This window comes from Thunnus maccoyii, chromosome 20 (genome assembly GCF_910596095.1).
Source record: "Thunnus maccoyii chromosome 20, fThuMac1.1, whole genome shotgun sequence".
Classification (NCBI taxonomy): domain Eukaryota; kingdom Metazoa; phylum Chordata; class Actinopteri; order Scombriformes; family Scombridae; genus Thunnus; species Thunnus maccoyii.
Window position 1 is genome coordinate 15,656,391 of NC_056552.1, and position 20,707 is coordinate 15,677,097.

Below are 20,707 nucleotides of genomic sequence, written 5' to 3' on the forward strand. Positions count from 1 at the left end.
CAGAAAGCGGGCAGGCGAACAGCGACAGCGCGCCAAGCTGCTGGTGCAGCAGAAAGCCCCAACAAATACATTACAAAATTGTGCAATTGTGCAATTAATTATTTTATTTGTTTACGATGCAATACAAGTGACAAACATGCAAACCAACAAAAACAAACAAACAAACAAAAACATATGACACAGCACAAGTGAAGAGGGAGAACTAGACTCAAACAAACCGAAACAAAACAGAAAAAACTATCAGCGAAAAAAAAAGAGGGCATGATGTTTGGCTTAGATTTAGGGTAGGTGTGTGTGCTTGTGTGGGTGGGTGAGAAGGTTTGTGGATATCAATAATTAATGTGATTTTTGTAAAAATGAAAACAAAACCAGAAAGTTCAATGGACTGTCAATTTATTAACTTTACTAGGGAAATTTCACATCCATAAATCCAAGTTGAGGTCTCACCCATTGTTTGAACCTTTCATGATTAAATTTAGAAAGTATTTTGAGTCTATCCAACTTATAAACAGTAAGAAATGTGCACATGCAGTTAGTATGCTCCAAGTTTTTTTTTCAAAGAAATCTGATTTTTATTGCCTACCTTTTCTGTTATTTTTTATATATGTATTTTTAAATTTAATTCTACTATTATTACTTTTACCCTATGTCCTGCATGTTGAAAGTATCAACCAACTGAAAGTGAAGTCATTCCTGTTATGTTATTTTTATTTCATTATGATGCCTAATTGTTTTCTGTTATCGTCTTAATGTCACATGCTGTAAGTGATGGTTTCTATAAATAAAGAGATGGGAACAAAATAAAAATAAGTTACAAAAGACAGAATGAGAAACAAGCATACATCATTAACCTTATAATTATCTAAGCTAAGTTTCATAGTCATATGTGTAATTTTGACAACAAAAAAAACTCTCTTCTCAGTTTTCATAAAGAATGTGAGCAGAACTTACAGACCATCTTGCACTGATAAGAAGGCTGTAAAAACAGTTAATGAGTGTATTGTTTTTAATGACTTTATTTAACTATATTCTGCTGTCATATCTATTTTATGTATTTTTGTTTATTCAATATTTTCATTCTTTATTATTATTATTTTAAAATTTTCTATTTCTTATGTGTTGTTTGTGAACCCAGCTGGCATTTATTCCCAAGAATGTGCCTCATGTTCATTCATGTACTCAATAAAGTGGAGAGAAAAAAAAAAAAAACATCCCCCTGCACTCAAAAATGTGTTTTGTTTATTCTTCCTACAGTTGGATGTTTGAGCTTCACTGTGCAGAATGATGTATGTGCAGAGTTAGTCCGTTGCTGCCAAATCTCTGCAGACTAGCCTGCCAGGGCCAACTTCCAGCTGGAGCATCTTCACCTCCAACTATCCTGGCGTTCAGTGGAGCAATGCCACATACTGGAAAAGAGATCAGTAAGGCCAGACTTCAGAAGAACACACAAAACACATTCCAAAAAGTAAAAACACTTTGTCACTGAAACAGCAGATCAAAATTGTTTTAAGGCTAATAAATCTCATTACTCATTAACAGTTGCACATAGAAAACTTCAGTGAAATACAGATGAAATGTAGAGTCTGAAGTGGAAACTTACCATCAAGCTGAGCATGTGATTCTGGGAAAAAGACAACACAAATGGGTCGTATTAATCTGAGTGGAACATTTCCAAGCAAATACCAAACAAAAACACACTATGTTCAGCTTGTGTTCTTTTACACAGAGAGTAAGTGTGCCACCTTAATAAAAAAAAAGTCCTCCTCCACTCAAAAATATGTTTTTCTGCTTGTTCCTTCAGTTGGATGTTTGAGCTTCACTGTGCAGAATGATGTATGTGCAGAGTGTGAGACTAAAAGGCTGTTTTCAAATTCATCTGCTGAAGGTGGAAATTTTCTCTGTGCTTGTTGAAAAACAATTTTAAGTTGCGGGCCTACGAGCATGATTTGTGACATCACAAATGGTTTGGAAGCCAATCCTAAACCAATATTCAACTTATACAAGAGTGACGTGAAAACTTGAAGCCTCCAGTGCACAAACACTGAAAATGGACTTTACAGTGAAGTAGGAGACATCTGATGTCCAGCAGTTAAACTTTTGAGATGAAATATATTTACATATTCATAGATTCTGGGATTTTTAATGAGGGAGAAGATGTAGATGTCATTTTAAGGATTTAAACATGGTAATAACACTTTTTTTTGTGGATAAATCTAAATTAGACACAAATGATTATTCAAAGTAGAGTGTTTTATATACATCTTAAAACATGTCTGGAGGGAATCTTTAAACTCAGCAGTAGCCTCAGTGTTGAATGAAAATAAACAGCTATGGCCACATTTTTAGTAGAATACAATTTGGCAGTGAACAACTTATCACTATCTATCCATGTTCTTTGTTTCAGGGTTTGTCATTTTCACTTTGATGCTTGACTTGAATAAAATTTAAAACACTCAAGGAGAAAAATGTCCCCATGTGAGATATTTTAACTGATTTATATTCTGTTGGGTAGATTAGTCTATATTAAAGCATCATATTTGGTAAATGATCATATCCTTTGTATATAAAAACTGCATCTGCAAAATAAGAAGTCACCGAAACTGTCAGATAAAGAAATGTATCATTTTGACATCTTAAATATAGAAGAGCTCAAGTATAAAGTGGTATAAAATGGGAAATCATTAAGTAAAGTACAAGTACCTCCAAATTGTATTTATAAGTACAGTTATATAAATAAAATAAATACATTTACTCTTCACCACTGATAATCATCTTTCTGCTGAACAAATGAGTTGAACGATGAGTCTGCTTATAGCATGGATGTATAAAGCGAACTGTAAAGAATGTAGTTCTCTTTATACATCCATGGCCTATAAGGCCTATCAACCTATCAACGACCTCCCCTCCTTGGGCTCTGTGTGTTTGGCTCCACCCCCCATAGCCATATTAAATTAATTTAATTGATATACACTCAAATAGATATAAATTGAAATAAATTAATATAAATAGCTAATTATTTAACCCATTTTGCTGTTATTGTGGCTGCCTCTACCGCTACCGCCGCCACAGCATACTATCAAACAAGACTATTATCATTATTACATTATATTATTGTATTGTTATTATTATCATTATTATTATAATAATTATTGACGCTCTCACTTTTTCTTTCTCCCCTTCCTGTCTCTCTCTTCTTTTCTCACTTTCATTCACTCACCCCCCCTTCCCCTTTCCCACAATCAATCCATATTGCTTAGTTGCTTTCTACATTTAATATCTTTTTCATTGTAATATGATGTTGTCATTGCTGTTGTTTGTCATTATTTTTGTTTGTTTGTTTATTTGCTTGATTTGTTGTTGTTTTTTCCTTTCCACTATGTCTTGTCAACAGTATCACCAATAAAAAAACAAACAAACCTATCAACGACCTGATACTCAACACCTCTGAAACAAAGGAACTGATCATCAGCTTCAGGAAACAGAAAAAGGAACCTGCCCCCTCACACATCAGAGGAGACAAAGTGGAAAGAGTGACTAGCTTCAAATTCCGAGGCACACACATCTCCCACGACCTCACATAGACTATAAACACAACCTCTCTGGTGAAGAAGACACAGAAACAGATCTACTTCCCAAGGACACTGAGGAGAGCTAACCTGTCCTTCTATCACTGCTCTGTTGAAAGCATACTAACTTATAGCATCTTGCACAGCTGCACTGTGTCTGACAAAAAAACTCTTCAGAGAGTCATCAAATCAGCACAGAAATCACCAGCACTCAGCTACCTTCACTTGAGGACATATCCAGAACCTGATGTCTACATTGGGCCACAAGCATCGTCAAGGACTCATCTCACCCAGAAGACCACCTTTTCACTCTGCTGCCCTCTGGAGGGGGCTACAGGTCTACCAAGACCCACAATTCCAGACTTCTAAAAAATGTTTACCTGTTTTTGCCATCAAAGAACTGAACTCTGTTGAATAACTCAGTGAAGGACTGTCTAATATCTCTCGGACTGGGTACAACAATAGAATATACTACTGAGCTGAACTCTGTCCATATTTCTGGAACTAAATGCAATATATAGACAATTTTATCAATCCACATTTTTAAAATATATTCATACTTGTTTTTTTATAGTTATTTATGTGTGTAGTCTTAAATATGCAGTGCATATGTGTGTGTTGATCTGCTGAAGATTCTGCTGCTTGTGTTTTGTTTTTATATATATATTTTTTTACGTTGTACAGCTGTGCCATGACAATGAAGGCATTCTATTCTATTCTATTCTATTCTATTCTATTCTATTCTATTCTATTCTATTCTATTCTATAACTGAATCTAATTTGGATATCACTGTGAAAAAGATTTTAAAGGAAAGGTGTTTTCATGATTTGTCTTTCAATATCTTAGCCAAGACATGCTTGAAAAGGAGATATTTAATCTAAACCGGTTAAATTAAGGTTAAATAAAAATATACATACAGGAGTAAATCATGATTGTCTGATACTGATGCAGTCCATGTAACTGAAATATAATTGTCAATCTGTGACAGGTTGGGGTGGCTTGTAATGTTTAGTGTAAACTTTATTCAAATAGAGGGCTGGGGTCTGTTCTGTATTCTTCTGTATGAAAGTGAGCAAGACAAGAATTTCTTGAATGAAAAAGAAAATTTCTCCAAATTATTAGAAAGTAAACTGTTCTCAATGACGTCATCATAGGAAATGATTTCTACGATGATTCACCGTCTGACAATAAAACACACAACCAGTTCAACTTGACAAAGTGACACTAGAGACGATAGTGATGGAAAATATCTCGACAAATACAAACAAGACAGGAACGCATCTGTTTTAACAATGTTTGGGATGACAGATTATCATGTAATCCTTGCTCAGAAATAAATATGCCATAGATTCCTGTTGACTATTTCATGATGCCTCAAAAAATAAAAACAAACCTGCCTTTTTTGTAAAATATATATTCATGATCTAACAGCACTATCAGCTATTTTGCAAATTGCAGTGATTTCGATTTACCAATGTTTATCTACATAGAGATTTGCTTTATCTTTAAAATTGTATATTTGGAAACCAAACAAAGAAATAACCGAGGACTTATCCGACTTATTACTTGCCATAGATGACCAGCATATAATATACAATACAATATACAATTAATCAGTAACTATTTTCAGTTATTTTTCAAGCAAAAACTCTGGTTGCAGCTTCTTTAATGTGAGGATTTGCGGCTGTTTTACAGCAGTGTAAATAGAATATATTTGGGTTGTGGTCTGTTGGTCGGACAAAAGAAGACATTTGAAGACATCGTCTTGCATTATGGGAAATTTTTATGGATATTTTGTCCTTTTTTTTGCCATTTTATAGAGCAAATGAAAAATAATCTGCAGAATAATCAATAATAATAATCATTAGTTGCAGCCCTAGTGTACTTATTTTGTAACATGCCTTTAATGTAAAAGTATTTTAAAGTTGTTTTATGTCTTTATGTGAGGTTGGTTTGATGGCACACACACATACGTGTCATCACAATCACACATATGTCTTGTTTGGCCCAGCCTTTGCTCTCATAATCCACTCAGTGTAATCTCTATGGTGTGCACTTTTAGCGGACACACCACACACACACACACACATAACCGATAGAATGGCACAACATCGAACACCTTTCTTCTGCAACTTTCTGCATCATCCTCAGTTAATGTTGAAGTTGATGAAGAAAGGACAAGCAGAATCTTAAGCCTTTTACAAAAGGGAGGAGAAAAAAAAGATAATAAAATTGTTACTAGTTCACATTGCATAGCCCAGCGGATTATGCTTCTTATGCAAACAGATTTTTGATGAATTTACATAACAGGGAAGCAGGCAGAGGGGAAAAGGTCAGAGCAGATGATACACACCATACCATCAAGACCCGGGCGCTGAAGTGTTTCAGCTCAGCCAGTTAATTCAGACTCAACATTTACATCCTTGTTTCAGGAAGTATAGATTGACCCAACAGAGGACATAATCCTGGACATTGTCAGCAGGTCATTGCATAGAAGATATAATCCTTTTTTTTCACGAAAATGTAACCAATACTCATGCAGATTATCACACACTGGGATATTAGCTGTAATCGGCCTGTGACTTTTTAATACATCAAAAATCTGTTTTATTGCCATGTCTTTGAAAACAATAGGGGCCAAAGCAAAGGACACTTTTGTAGTGTCACTTTCATCTGTTTTGCTATTTGGAGTGCTCAATTTTAATTGTCAATATTAATTTAACGTTAATAATTTGCATAAGCACACTCTTGCTTTTCCCAGTAGGTGTCATTCAGTCGTCCCTATAAGAATTAATAAGTGTCCTGATCCAGAAACATTTAACAAGATACAACTGTTAACAGAAATAACAGCTGATGCAAGAAACACATCTGTTTTATGGGTATTTGTCCAAAGACATGTTTGCATTTCTGCTGCACATGTTCCTCTACAAAAAGATACATTAAGTGGAATTTTTATCATGACTATAAAGACATAAGACTATATATTAACTGTGCTGGAACCTTTTATCATCATTAGGAAACTGTACTTCTGAAGTAGAATATCTGACATTTGAGGAATTGTGAAAGTAAAACATGTCATACTATTATGGTTGGTCATGTTATTAGATAACTTTGGGGCATTTTTGCATTTATTAGATAGTTGTCAGGTGATGCAGAAAGTGAGAAAAGATCGGGGGAAGCAGAGACATGACAAAATGCAACACAATATTGACTTGGTGTAAAAACCTGGTGGACATATTCAACTGGATTTTAAAAATACTGATTAATGACACTCATTCTGTAAGATGTTGTGCTTTTTAGTGCTAAAACAAAGAGCTGAGGGACAGAAAAGTAACTGTCATCTATTTTAATAATTAGTTATTCAAGGAATCCGTTAAGCAAAAGGTTCCAGCTTCTCAAATGTACAGATTTTGCTTCTTTTCCCTGTTTTTATATCAATGCAACTCAAATTTCTTTGGGTTTTTCAATTGTAAGTCGGTCAAAAAATCTATTTGAAGCAGTCATCTAAGTTTCTAAGAATGTGATGGATTTTTGACAGATTAATTGATGAAGAAAATTGTTGAAGTTGCAGGTGTACAGCTTTTTATACTGTAATTAAAGGGCTGGACTTTCTGCAGTCAACAGGACAAGTAGTTAATTCACAATAAACAAAAGAACAGAAACTTTAAACAAGCAATTCTACCCCGCAACCTGTAAACCAATAGCATCCTATTTCTGTCAGGTTCAGATGGCAGTATAATTTACAATATGATGTCAACACTCACCCTGCTGTCCTCCAGTCACACCACTGACTCCTCCCCGCAAGCAAACAACCCTGGATGCAGCCGCTCCTCCCCTCATACAACCTCTGAGCATCCCGCCCGGCTGGGCACACAGGGTCGCCACACGCTGAGTTGCACGCTGCTGTCCAGACTGAGGAGGGACAAAACTCATAGAGAGGAGAAACAGAGGGAAGAAGAGCTTTTTGCACTGCAAGGTCAGCACGTCTCTGCTTCAGAGGTCGTGTATGATGCTATTGGTTGATGACCAGAAATCACCAAACGAAGGTGAGAGCAAACCCCACTTTGTGCTTTTACAATTCTTAATTTAGATAATTCACATAAGAAAATTATGTGAATTACGTGTTCTGTATTTTGCAGATCGCTGATCAGTTTAAATTAGTGGAGAAAAGAGTCTTTTTGGAAAAAAAAATGTTTTAGACTTACAGTTGTTTAATGTAATTGAACTAGTTTGTATTTCTAACTGTGCTTCTTATAAGTATCATAGTGTCAATTTTCTCCTGAATGCTTCTACAATTTTGAGAAATGTTTTCATAATGTCAGAAAATCAACACACACACACACTGGACATAGTGTTCAACCCCTCAGAGGGAACACAGACGACTCAATCTGTCATAATCCCAATTTTCTGGCTCTGACAAACACCGCCCAGCTCTGTATGGTGTGTTGGAAATGATAAAACTGATGAATTCTTAATACCAAACTCTGTTATTTCCTCTTACAGAAATGAGTTTTGGGGCAGCGTGCATTTTCTTGCGGGGAGGGAAAAACATCGTAAGTACAGCTTTGGTGGCCTTTTCTCATTTTTGATGGGTTTGTGTTGATGTTTGCAAACAGATATGAAGGGCTGATTGGATTATAACCCCGCAGGTAGCAGAATAAAATGAGATACACCACAGAGTGAATGATGCACTGTAGACAAATCTCTCTCTGTGCCTCCAGTTTACTATTGTAATTTTACTATTACATTTTTTACTTGATTGATAGATGAGTTGGTGGCGATTTTTTATATTTTATATTATATGAAAAGCACTACTTTATGTTTTTCATGTTTTTTCCAGCTGCTGTTTTTTTATGATAGCATTGTATTACAGGGCACAATGTGTATTATGAATTTCCATACTACACTGGAGCTGACAAATAGTTTTTTTCTCTTTTGTGCAGTCAAGAGAACTGGCGGATGATGAGATTGACGGTAAGTTAATTGCTTACCTACCTAAACAATCTTACACTTCGTCCATTTTATGCACTTGTCCATTCAGCACTAATGTTTCATTTTTAATCCGAATCTTTATATTTTGCATTTTGCCACACAACCTTTATACTGACTGTAGCACCTGACTGTGTGGTCTGCTGTACACTTCTGCAGAGCTACGTGATGCCTTCAATGAGTTCGACAAAGACAAGGATGGGCTGATCAGCTGTAAGGATCTGGGGAACCTGATGAGGACAATGGGTTACATGCCCACTGAGATGGAGCTGATTGAGCTGAGCCAAAACATCAACATGAACCGTGAGTCCTCACTTAACAAAATATATAAAAAGAGTGTTGTTGTTGATTTTTTTTATTCTAACACAGAATGGAATTAATGAAACCCTGAAATCCCACAAACATGAAACTGGGATACACAGGCAGATGATACAGAGTGAGCACTAACAAAGAATGATGGATGTTTCTCATTTTCTGTGTCTTTTCTTCTCATTTTTCCTTCCAGTTGGTGGCAGAGTCGACTTTGAGGACTTTGTGGAACTGATGGCCCCGAAGCTTCTGGCAGAAACAGCTGGGATGATTGGCGTGAAGGAGCTCAAAGATGCCTTTAAAGAGGTGAGAGTCAAACATTCAGAAACTAGGATCTTTTTGAAGAAAATGAAGCAGCTTTCCAGTCAATGTCAGATTTTACTGACTAGTCCCCCACTCACTATAAAGATAAACAACTTGTTGATTTTTATTTCTCTGGTTAGTTCGACATGGATGGAGATGGAGAAATCACAACAGAGGAGCTGCGTTCAGCCATGACCAAGTTAATGGGAGAGCACATGAGCCGAAGAGAAATAGACACCATCGTGAAAGAAGCAGATGACAACGGTGATGGCACAGTAGACTTCGAAGGTACAAATTGTCTTTCAGCTACAGTGACATAAAGTGCTGCAGGTGAAATTGTCTAATTTATAGAGTTTATGTATCACTTATTGTGATATTCATCAAGTTTAGAACAACTATGATTACAATGATGTTGTTCATACTTTTCACACTGCACAGTTAACTGATTCAACTCTTTTTTCTGCTCTGCAGAATTTGTCAGAATGATGTCTCATCAATGACGGTCCAGCGGTCCAGGAGAAGTTTGATGGAGAAAGTACCTTTTCACCCCAACAGACATGCAATAATATTAATGCGGTCTTCCTCAAAAGCCCTTTCAACAGATTCACTTGTATATATTTAGCATATACATGTAATATTTTAAAAAAAGATTAAAATAAAGTGCTGCAAAGAAGAGTCAAGCAATATAAAGTCATTCTCAAAGAGAATTTTACTGCTATGCAAAGATTAAAAATCTTATAATTTTTGATGTAAGAAAAAGGTTTGTAAACAACTGGAATTATATTGTTTTGTTTGATGATTCGTGTGTAATGTATATACAGGAAGTCATTTGGGATTGTTTTGTTTTTGAGATGTATGAATTGCTAATGGAATATATTTATTCCTAGTTGAATTAATCTGACAGTATTGTATCATTCTTATCACAAATGCAAAATTGGATGTAGAGCTATGAAGCATTTCCTAAAACAGTGACTGTGCACATGTACAGCGCATATACAGTATTTAGCCTGGATTTGCTGTAATATGTTATTCACTGGATCGCATCATTCATTTATGGATGAAATTCAACATGTTAAATCCTGGTAACCGCCTATCTTTGGCAAAGAGCAAAATAAAAAATATATAAATATGTGTTGGCACAGGAGTTTGTTTTAATAAATGCCAGATGTCATGTGTGACACCTGAGAAGAAACCAAGGACACTGTTTATCATTCAAAAATTGGTCAGCGTGAATTGGACTTTTGGCTTTGTCACATATGAGATGTAAGACTATGAGGCTGCTTTGTAATTTGGCAAATTCAACAGAAAGTAAAACGACTTAACAATTTACTTATGATACAAAATCTGCAGCAGCACATTTTAATTCAAACCAGAAGTCTTTCTGCTTAAAGAGGTAAACTTATCCAAGTAAAATGCATTTCTCTTTTCAAATGTGGAAGACATTTTCAGCATGACTTCCCTAATAAACCAACTGGCATAATAATACACAACTTGACTGTTGTATAATAACTCAACGCAATGACCTATGCATTTCATCTCTCAAAGAAGGGATTTATGAACCCGAAACATTCTGCTGCATCGTGAGTATAAATGTCGATGATTGAGTAACTTCTCTGCCCTGGCTTTTCGAAGGTTACATCAGGATAAAGAGATTGTGTGACCAAAAAAAGGACCAATGATTTGATAAAACATCATGTCAAAATTCTGACATCACAACTCATGCTTAACAGATTTCTACGTATTAAATGTAAAAAAAAAAAAAGGGGGGGGGGGGGGGGGGGGGTAAAAAGATGTGCTTGTCCCAGAAATCTGCCTTTTAGAGAGCATGGTCTGAGCTGTTTGTTGAAATTTTGAACTTCTCTGTACAAGGTGTAAAATGTCAGGAGGATTTTAAGAAAATTAGCAGCTTATAAAAAATACGTGACCAGAAACAATCAAAATAATCAGTTAGTCCTGGTTGTTCATTTCCAGATCTGGAAAAGCAGCTTCTGCAAGTTTTTCTAGTCAACACAACAATTGAAAAAACAAGTTTATGTCAAATTTGCACCAGAATTTCTCTTCCCACCCTGAAATTTGTCTTCATCTCCAACACTGTGTCGAGCTGATCCAGAGCCAGTAAACAGCTGAGATTAAATACCTGTTTGGATGAGGGAATTTAAGGATGAGGAAAGGAACACGGTGGTGCGTCCTAACAGTTGGGGCACATCAGCCAGACAGATGTTGTTGCATGACAAACCGGGCAGAACTTCAAGCGGACGGACAGATGGGGCACAAGGGCTTATAGTACCAATTAACAAAAGTGAAGCCATTCTCTCTCTGAACACACAGACCTAATTACTCAAAGCACATCTGTCAATGGCACTCCGCAGATTGGATACAACTGTTGCTACAAGGGGTGATAGCTGTGCCAATATGTTTAATGGATACATTTTCTGTTTTTATATGTTGTAAATAACTGCTCTTTTGTCTGGGCAGACAGAAAACAAGAGATGAAAGAGTCATTGATGTTGTTTCTTTGCTCTCATTGCCACATGTTATATATAATGTAAGTGTTATTGGGGTGGGCAGGGGTCACATTTAAACTCAGGGGTGTTGTACAGAGAAGTTGATGAAGCTAAAGCAAGAAGCAGATGATGTAATGCTTGTGGCCTGGCCTTTGCCCTGATCCTTTCCTGATCCCTCCAACATCCAGCATCGACCTTTATTGCATTAATCCAGAATAATCTCTCTCTCGGTCGCTCTCTGACTCAATTCCGAGGTAGCCACTCGGCCCAGCAGCTTGCTCAGAATGAGAGATGCGGTTTTAACACTTTTTTTTGCAATCATCCCCCACCATTGATAACCCACCACTCTGTTTTTTTCTTCTTCTTTTGTTTGTTTTTGTGTGCGGATTTCATTTATTTATTCCACAAGTCCCAGTAATCCTTCTGAGAAGTGGTGGATGCAAAACCGGGTATCTTCTGTTGAACCACCTGCCCTGCAGGAATAAATACAGCTTATCAAAGTCATTTTGTCTTTTCCTGTTCACATTAATCTCTGTATTTGTTTTATAACATTACATGTGAACAGTGTTATGTAACACCAACAGCTACAGTAATGTTTGCTACCCATTTAAAATGTTTTTTTCTGCTAATTCAGCTTAATACAAAAACTTGTGTCATGTGATTTTTGTCCTGGCACTGTGGGATGCTCGAGTTTTTGTTTTTAAATTATGAGACTACTGACACAATGTTCATCTAAGTTATCAGAAGTGTAAATGAAAGGACTAATCATCTGTTTGAAAGGATTACGGCAATTTTTGATGTATTAGTAACAGTCCAATTACAATTTTAAAAAACCATAATCTAAGAATTTAACTTAATGGAGAATTAAAGTTTATTAATTTGCTCCTGCAAAACATGATTTAAGTGTCAATAGGCAACAGGAAGTGATGGGAATAAGAATTTAGTGTCATTACAGATCACAAAAAAGAGGAGCCTGATCAGAATCAGGGCTCTATATCAAACTACATTGAAACCATTTGGGAAAGTGTGTTTTCTTTCTTTGCATATCTTGTTTATTTGTGATACTGTCCAGTCATGGTTTTGCAGATAAATAGAAAGTAGTATTGTATCTCAGAATGTCATGCATCACAAGTTAGGTGAAGTATATCACTGTGTCATAAAGACGTGCCAATATTTAGCAGTTTCACTAACATGTAATATTTCAGTTGAGACTTGAGACTAATTGCATTTTAATGGGGTTTTATGTTTCCATCCAGTCAAGAATAAAAATGACACAGAACATTTGTAGCTTTTGGCTGGAAAAGAAAAAAAAATTATTGTAAAAACCACAAAATATTAGAAATGAGCAGCTTTTTTGATGTAAAAAAATATGGGTGAGGAGGATGAATAACTGGTTTCTATGGTAACCCTGGAATCACTTTTGCCATGGGAACAGTCTCATTATCGTACATACAGATATTTTTTAATCAAAGTTGTTTGTTTGTGCATTAATTGTTGTTGTTGTTTTTTTTTGTTTTTTTTTACAGCAGTCTTGTAATCTGCAGATTTAAATGAGTCCTTTTAAAATGTTAGTTAAATGTTAAAATGTTAAATGTTAGGTAGATTTTAGTTACATCTGGTGTTTCCGCTAATGATAATGTTACCATAGTGACATTTCAACTGTCCAATCAAAAGCGTGGGATTGAGAGACGGAAGACGGAAGGGGATTTTTTACAAGTTCTCCAGTAAGTGCAATTCATTCTGTCACACCGGGAGAAATGTGCTCTGAAACATAGCTTTCTCTTAAGTGCAAGGCAAGCGAAAGTATGATAAGTTCACTCATGCAGCTGTTATGATGTTTACAACGTGTTTTTTAAATGGAGCAGTGTCGGTTTAGTGTGTAGCTAATGTTAGCTACAGCTAACGTTAGCTCTGCTGTTAGCTGCGTGTTGCCTGCAGTCAGTGCTTCAACTCTAGTAGGTCATGTTGAACTATAAATAAGGTTTCAAATTACGGCTCAGAACTTCTTTCAGGGTTTCAGGGCGTCCAGTTTGGAAAATTCACCAAACCTGAATCAGTTTAAAGGAGACAATTTTTCACCAGTTGGTTTTAATGTTCTGTCTGAGTAGTGATGAAAAGCTTTTTGGAAATATTGATAGTCTGCACTCCTTCTTTAAGGAACAGGTTGCACAATTTACAGATTTATTTAATTATTTTTATTACTGTGTAATCTGTAAAATGCTAACAAAAAACTGTGAATGCATTTTGACAATTTCCAAAAACTCCAATGTGACATCTTCAAATTGCTTCTTTTGTCCAACCAAAACACAAAACAGCAAAACAAAGTCTCACATTTTAGAAGCTAAAATCTGTGAAGTTTTAGGGCTACAACTGATTAATTGATCATTTTTATTATTGATTAATCTTCAGATTATTTTCTTGATTAATTGATCAGTTGTTTGGTCTATAAAACAGCAGAAAACATTGAAAAATGGCCAGCAATGTCATTAAATGTCTTGTTTTGTGAATAACTGAACCGAAATTTACTATATTAAATTATCATATGTTAAATTAGCCACAATGTAAGACAAGAAAATACAGCAAATTCTCCCATTTGAGAGACTGCAACCATCAATTGTTTAGCTTTTTTGCTTGAAAACTGACAAAACAAAATGGTGAATTGATCAAAATAGTTAATTTTCTGCCGTTGCAGCTCTTATATTTATGCTTTAATGATTCAATTACCAGATTTTTGTGTGATTACATTTCTGACTAACTGATTAATGTTTCAATACCAGTTGCACATAAATGAGACATGAATCTGACACTCATGTAGAATGATGACCTCTGGATGATGTATTATTCAGTACACTTGTCCTCTTCAGTAATTCTTTTTCTTTTGTGCACGCAGGTCTCCACTGATGTTGACTGGATGTAGAAACCTTTCTTGGACATTTTTATTTCTCACCTACAGACGTGTTCGTACCAGGAGGAGCTTCATCTCACAGACTTCTCTCTGCTCCTCTACCTCAACAGTTTCGTCCATCCCTCTGACTCAACCTTCACCCACTAACGGTCACAGCTTCTTCCCTCTACATCCACCTGTTCACTTCTTTCCCACCCGCCGCCTTTCTCATTCTGCTCTTTGTCCCGGTCTGATGGAGCTAAAGGAAGTTCTCCAGGTGTTGGAGCAGCTGGCTCCTCTGTCGCTGGCTGAGTCATGGGACAACGTTGGCCTGCTGGTCGAGCCGAGCAAATCTCGACCTGTTAAAACCATCCTGCTAACCAATGACCTCACAGATGCTGTCATGGAGGAAGCAGAGAACATGAGCTGCGATCTTATAATATCATATCACCCTCCGCTTTTTCGGCCAATCAAGCGCCTGGTTCAGAAAGACTGGAAGCAGCGATTGGCCATCCGGGCTGTGGAGGCCGGGATGGCGGTCTTCTCCCCCCACACTTCATGGGATACTGTTAAAGGAGGAGTAAACGACTGGCTAGTCGGCGGACTTGGTAAGAGGTCATTCTGAATGGAAAATGTGTCACATAGACGTACAGTGTGTCGCTTGCATATTTAATGAAGTTACACTCGACACTAAACCACTGGCTGACTATTCTGACCAAATGCCCTCCATCTGGTCCCCTGAGGGTTGTTTTTCCAATTCTGTTGTCTTTCTTTGACTCTCAGGTAGCGGTCAGGTGTCTGTGCTGAATCAGACGCATGGCAGCGCCTCCCACAGTCACAAACTGGAGTTCACAGTCAGGAGTGCCGAAGAATTAAATGGTGTTATGGAGGAACTGAAGGCTTGTGACAGTGGAACAACACTACAGCATTCAGTCAGCAGGTCGTGTTCATGTTTTTATGAACTAACAACATGTTTTAAAGGATTTCTGTATGAATTAGCATGTTGCTTGATGATCATTTCAGCCTCCAACCACAAAGTGTAAACTCTGCTACTCACTACCGACAACATACAATAAGTCTAGATTGATTTTCTTTTTTCTTCCATTAATTTCAGTGCAGCTTGAAGTCAACTTGCAGAGACAATCACAGCGATAGATAGTCTGCCTTCTTTTCTATATGTTTATCATTTTCATAACTTTATATTTTTGTGTGGTTATGCAGCGGATAGCAGTTAGACTGATGTGAACACTCGTCCTTAGTGTTTGCAAGTGCTTGTGCAAAGGTCAGCTGACAAAAACTTTTAAGAGAAATGACTAGATTAAGAAATGACCCACTGCAAGGTTTGCATTTTTCACAATGTCATGTTTACTCATTGTCTTCTGCCAACTTTCAAATCTTGGACCCAGTTTCATGAAAGCAGGTTTTTACAACAGTCCCTGTTATCTGCTCCTTTACACCACTGTGATAACATATCTTTGCCAACACACTAAAAGTTGGAAACTCTAATGTATTTATGTATTTATTTATGTATTTAAAGCAAGTTTCAAGTCCTAAAGTTGACTTTTATAACACTCTGAATTAGATAGAACTTAATGGTTTAGGGTACGTTATGGTATGTTTTGGAACATGCTAAGCAGCGAATACACAAGTATGACCGCGATGACCTTGATGCACTGGTGTATAATACTTGATTTGCCCTTGTAACAGACCCAACAGCAGTGGGATCCATGTCAGCTTAACCTGCTGTGACTCAGCGCTGACCCCCAGTGTCCAGACTCTGTTACGACACAGCGCCTCCTGCCAGTCCCTCAGTATCCTGAAGTTAGAAAAGGTGCAGCGTCAACACATCACTGTCAGAAGATGAACTGAAACACATGAAATAATAAAACAAAAAATAAATTGTTTAGATTTTATTTTGGGTTTCATTCACTGAAAACCATTTGTAGTTATACATGTATAGTTAAAAGTTACTGTAGAAACACAAGAAGGACAATAAACATATTCCTTTAAGGTGGAAAGTTTAGTAGAAAAAAAAGAAGTGAAACTACATTGGTCCCTTTTTAAAAGCTACCCTTTACATTTTTATAAAGCCATGGATAGTAATAGTGAAATATATGCTGACATCCTGTTTTATGTATAGTAGTTACATTTTTAAACGTTCCACCTTACTTTTCCCACAGCCCCCTCTCCTGGGACATGGTCAAGGACGACTCAGTGTTTTGGACCAGCCAGTAACTGTGGCAACAGCCATCCAGAAAATGAAGTCCCACTTGGGGTTAAGTCACCTCCGTTTGGCTCTGGGAGTGGGACACACGCAAGGTGAAGATGCACAGAAACACAAACAATAGGCTATTATTATTATTATTATTATTGTTATTGTTATTGTTATTATTATTATTACATATTATTATTATTATTCTGGCATTATCAGTTAAAATGTTTTTTCAAAGAGAGCTTTGAATGCCCCTTAACTCTTGTTGAAATATTTGTTGAAATGGTCCTGAGATGTAAATGTGTGTGTGTGTGTGTGTGTGTGTGTGTGTGTTAGTAAATCACTATTTTTATATTTGCCAGAGTCCTCTGTGTGCACTGTGGCTGTGTGTGCTGGATCTGGGGCCTCAGTACTGAATGGAATCAGAGCAGACCTCTACATCACAGGTAAAAAGTTCAGTCTTTATACAAAACAATCATATTTACCTGTCATCACTTATTTGTTGCTGTTTGATTACGCATGCAGAGGTCATTGTTATATCCATTGTTTAGGTGAGATGTCCCACCATGAAGTTCTGGACGCTGTGGCGAAGGGAACCAGCGTCCTCCTCAGTGACCATAGCAACAGTGAGCGGGGTTTTCTGGCCATGTTCAGAGAGAGACTGGCAGTGCGTCTTCCCGACAGTGTAACGGTGGTGGTGTCGAAGGCTGACAGAGACCCTCTGGAGGTTGTCTGACCAACTCTGAGCTGCAGTTGCACTCGCTAAGAACAGTCTATTGGATCGGTTTCCAATAACATTACAAAAGCAATGTCTGTTTTTCTTACAGAGTGATTCAAATGATTATGTGTTTGTGACTGCATAAAGAAACAGATTGTCTGCACAAGCTCTGTTATATAAAGGTCTGACAGCATCAAACTGTGCTTCATGCTGTTATGAAAAGTGCTTCCTTGATACAAGCTGTACTATTAATCATGTATTTCTGGCAAGGACTTAATAAAATTGGGTCCTGCTTGATCAAAAAAATGGACTGTATGCATGTTGGGTAAAACAAAATATAATCGGCCCATAAATGCACAGTGAGAGCCAAAAATAAAGCAAGTAATCAGAATGCATGTGGATTTATTTATGGATAACACTTATACCATCTGCACTTATAAGCTATCATAACATTAAATTATCATCGCTACTCATCAAAGAGCAAATCAAGTGTTTTCTGACCTTTAGACCTCAGTGAGCAAACATAGGTGCACATCAAACCACTTAGCACATACACGTCAAAGAGCAGGGCTGTGGTAATACCTAATGCACTGTCAGTACCTGCCCCCGCTGTAGTAATGGTAAAAAAAACAAAACAAGTAACAATCCTCATTATCGGCTGTTACAGAGTTTGCTGGCTGCAGCGCCTGCCACACACCTGTCAGTTCGTAAAAACATTAAGAGATGTTGCACACACCTCGCTGCCCCCATCAAGGTAATGACCTTTCTCTCGGCATGGTGTTCACACCTCCACTTCCCCTCAGTCCCCGCTGGCTTTTATCCCCCGCCATAACACACACACACATACACAAATGGAGAAGGAAAACAACAACTAGAACAACATTTATACTTCACTCCTGCTAAATGACTCCAGCTGCCACTATTATACTGGCTACAATGTCTACGAGCAGGTAGATTTGGGTCCTGTTTGTCAGATTTTTGTCAGTTTGAGAGTTCTCTTTCCTAAGTATTGATCCTTCACAGGAAATTAACCACACAAAGTAAAAGCCATGTGATTGATCCTGTTTGATCATTCAAGTAGTAAAAGCTCTATGATTTAACAGTAATCCACTACAAAAGAGCCCCCATGGTCCTCCAAAAAGCACCATATCATTGTTGCCAGTTCTTGCATATTAAAATCTCTCATGAGGATTTTTTTGCAGCCAACAAGTTCAAGTTTAAGCAGCAGAAGCAGAATGGGGAACCTATTGAGAACAATATGTAAATGAACTGCCTCAAAATTAAGTTTTTGAGAGACAGTAGTGAGGAAGAGCAATGCTATTTGTCCTGTTCTCTCCCTTTTGAATTATTTAGCTGCTTTAGCTGAAGACATCTCAAACTGTATTGCAACTAGTGGTGGACTGTAAATAAGCACACCTACTTAATAGAAGAACAACTTTGAGTTATTATACTTCACTTACGTATTTCCATTATATACTACTATATACTTCTACTCTACTACATTTCAGTTGTAAATATTGTACTTTTCACTCCACTACATTTATTTAAAAGCTAAATAAGAGTTTTGTAATTAAATGATACATTGCTATAGGTTAACCAGACAGTACATTAAAGGACGGTTCACAATTTTTCAACTCTGTCTTAAAACAATGGTCAGGTGCCCAAATGAACATTGCCACAATTTTTTTTTGCTGTCATCATTCCTCCTGTTCATACTGACCATTATAAGATCCCTTCATAATGCACTTACAATGAATCCAATATGAGGCTTCACTTGCCCAGATTACTCAAATGAAATCAATATCTTTCAAAGTTAGTTTCTTTTTAGTGCCAAAGTCCCTCTTTTTGTTATGATCCTTCCACTACAGCTCAACAGGGAAACACTGTCTATTGAGACACAAAGAGGGATTGTTTTTTACTAAAAAAGACTGTAACTGTAAAAAGATATCCACTTTGTTTGATTAAATCAGACAGCTGAAGCCTCATATAATTTACAGATAAACTTTTAATTACATTTTTGCTCAGTACAGTGACTGGATTTTGGTCCCCATCACTTACATTGTAAGTGCATTTGGAGGGGATCTAATGGTCAGTATGAACAGGAGGAATGATCACAGTGAGCAAAACCTGTTACAATGTTCATTTGGGAACCTGACTAGTGTTTTAAGACAGACTTGAAAAACTGTGAACCGTCCTTTAAGTCATTAAAATGAGCTCCCTCCAGCTACAATTCATCAATAATCCACTGATATAATAAATAATGACATAACACTAACATGAGTGCTTCTGCTGCATAATGAATACTTTTACTTTTGATACTTAAGGTACATTTTGTTAATAAAACAAACAATGTACTTTTGCTTAAGTGACATTTTGAATGCAGGTCTTCTGCTTGTAATGGAGTATTCTCACATTATGTTGTTGCTACTTTTACTGAAGTGAAGGATCTGAATGTCCACTGCTCATAGTATCCAACTGACTGTCTGGTACAACCAACAGACGTTTGTCTGTGTGGTCTGAATTCTGTGTTTTATTGTGCTTAAACTATAAATATCCATCTGCTCACCAAACTCTCTCTCAGACGACAGAAGAAATCTTTGATGAATTGATTCATTTAACAGTTCTGCTCCTAAATATTCCAGAAAATATTGCCCACATTTAACTGTAATACTGAGATTATGTCTTATTTCAAACTCTGATATAAACTTCTAGATACTCGTGTTTGTTATATTGGCCAAATTGCAGCCATCGGCCAAACTGTCTTCCTCTTCCACCTTCATTCAAGGCCTGACTCCCTGCTGAGAAAGCCTAACAGGCAGACTGCTGAGAGGAAGAAACATGTCATCAAGTCGTCAAACAGCCACAGGGGACCTGCCAATAAACTACTAGATTTATGTGTATGATTATGTAAGAGAATTCAAAGTGGAATAGCATGCATACCAGTTTTACTTTGCTTTTCCTTTACTCAAGCAAAAGTAGCAATGGCACACAATAAAAATGCTCAATTTGAACTGTATCCTGTATTTAAATTATTAATTAAGTACAAGTACAGAAATATTAGTGAACTTTAAGTATCAATTTTTGATGCATTAATGTGTAAGCAATGTTTTGATGTTGTTGCGGGTTGAGGTGCAGCAGATTTCAACCACTTTTTTGGTGGGTTGTTGGTTAGTTTAACTCCTAGAAAGCAAGGTGTCATATTTTATAAGCTGATCATATGT

General features: G+C 36.8%; 3 protein-coding genes across 6 annotated transcripts; 2 read left to right on the forward strand and 1 right to left on the reverse strand.

Annotated features, from left to right (window-relative positions):
- Window positions 1-1,262: 1,262 nt before the first annotated feature.
- LOC121886731 (serine protease 33-like) lies at window positions 1,263-7,500 on the reverse strand. Its single transcript, XM_042396962.1, has 3 exons — window positions 7,332-7,500; window positions 1,601-1,621; window positions 1,263-1,406 (listed from the first exon to the last, which is right to left on the reverse strand). The coding sequence occupies exons 1-3, from the start codon at window positions 7,498-7,500 to the stop codon at window positions 1,270-1,272; spliced, it is 327 nt and encodes a 108-aa protein (XP_042252896.1). The 3' UTR covers window positions 1,263-1,269.
- A 45-nt stretch (window positions 7,501-7,545) lies between these two features.
- On the forward strand, window positions 7,546-9,715 carry cabp5a (calcium binding protein 5a). The gene is made up of 7 exons (XM_042396961.1): window positions 7,546-7,613; window positions 8,071-8,120; window positions 8,511-8,541; window positions 8,716-8,859; window positions 9,062-9,171; window positions 9,309-9,456; window positions 9,640-9,715. The coding sequence occupies exons 1-7, from the start codon at window positions 7,574-7,576 to the stop codon at window positions 9,666-9,668; spliced, it is 552 nt and encodes a 183-aa protein (XP_042252895.1). The 5' UTR covers window positions 7,546-7,573; the 3' UTR covers window positions 9,669-9,715.
- A 3,588-nt stretch (window positions 9,716-13,303) lies between these two features.
- On the forward strand, window positions 13,304-17,877 carry nif3l1 (NIF3 NGG1 interacting factor 3-like 1 (S. cerevisiae)). Of its 4 annotated transcripts, none has more exons than XM_042397345.1 (7): window positions 13,304-13,396; window positions 14,563-15,164; window positions 15,340-15,496; window positions 16,264-16,387; window positions 16,737-16,875; window positions 17,131-17,214; window positions 17,320-17,877. In XM_042397345.1, the coding sequence occupies exons 2-7, from the start codon at window positions 14,573-14,575 to the stop codon at window positions 17,502-17,504; spliced, it is 1,281 nt and encodes a 426-aa protein (XP_042253279.1). In that variant the 5' UTR covers window positions 13,304-13,396; window positions 14,563-14,572; the 3' UTR covers window positions 17,505-17,877. The 4 variants fall into 4 exon arrangements, with proteins under 4 accessions (XP_042253279.1, XP_042253278.1, XP_042253277.1 ...); XM_042397344.1 differs by having other exon boundaries at window positions 13,384-13,465; XM_042397343.1 differs by having other exon boundaries at window positions 13,389-13,475.
- The last annotated feature ends 2,830 nt before the right edge of the window (window positions 17,878-20,707 follow it).

What these genes read in the sequence shown, in the direction of transcription:
- LOC121886731 (XM_042396962.1), bottom strand. Translation starts at nt 7,500, where the DNA reads ATGAGTTTTGTCCCTCCTCAGTCTGGACAGCAGCGTGCAACTCAGCGT. An exon ending in TGTGACTGGAGGACAGCAGG is followed by an intron (nt 1,622 to 7,331) that starts GTGAGTGTTGAC and finishes TCTTTTTCCCAG; the next exon opens with AATCACATGCTCAGCTTGAT. An exon ending in ATCACATGCTCAGCTTGATG is followed by an intron (nt 1,407 to 1,600) that starts GTAAGTTTCCAC and finishes TCTCTTTTCCAG; the next exon opens with TATGTGGCATTGCTCCACTG.
- cabp5a (XM_042396961.1), top strand. Translation starts at nt 7,574, where the DNA reads ATGATGCTATTGGTTGATGACCAGAAATCACCAAACGAAG. An exon ending in CCAGAAATCACCAAACGAAG is followed by an intron (nt 7,614 to 8,070) that starts GTGAGAGCAAAC and finishes TTCCTCTTACAG; the next exon opens with AAATGAGTTTTGGGGCAGCG. An exon ending in GGCGGATGATGAGATTGACG is followed by an intron (nt 8,542 to 8,715) that starts GTAAGTTAATTG and finishes ACACTTCTGCAG; the next exon opens with AGCTACGTGATGCCTTCAAT.
- nif3l1 (XM_042397345.1), top strand. Translation starts at nt 14,573, where the DNA reads ATGTTGACTGGATGTAGAAACCTTTCTTGGACATTTTTATTTCTCACC. An exon ending in CTGGCTAGTCGGCGGACTTG is followed by an intron (nt 15,165 to 15,339) that starts GTAAGAGGTCAT and finishes TTTGACTCTCAG; the next exon opens with GTAGCGGTCAGGTGTCTGTG. An exon ending in AGCAGACCTCTACATCACAG is followed by an intron (nt 17,215 to 17,319) that starts GTAAAAAGTTCA and finishes TCCATTGTTTAG; the next exon opens with GTGAGATGTCCCACCATGAA.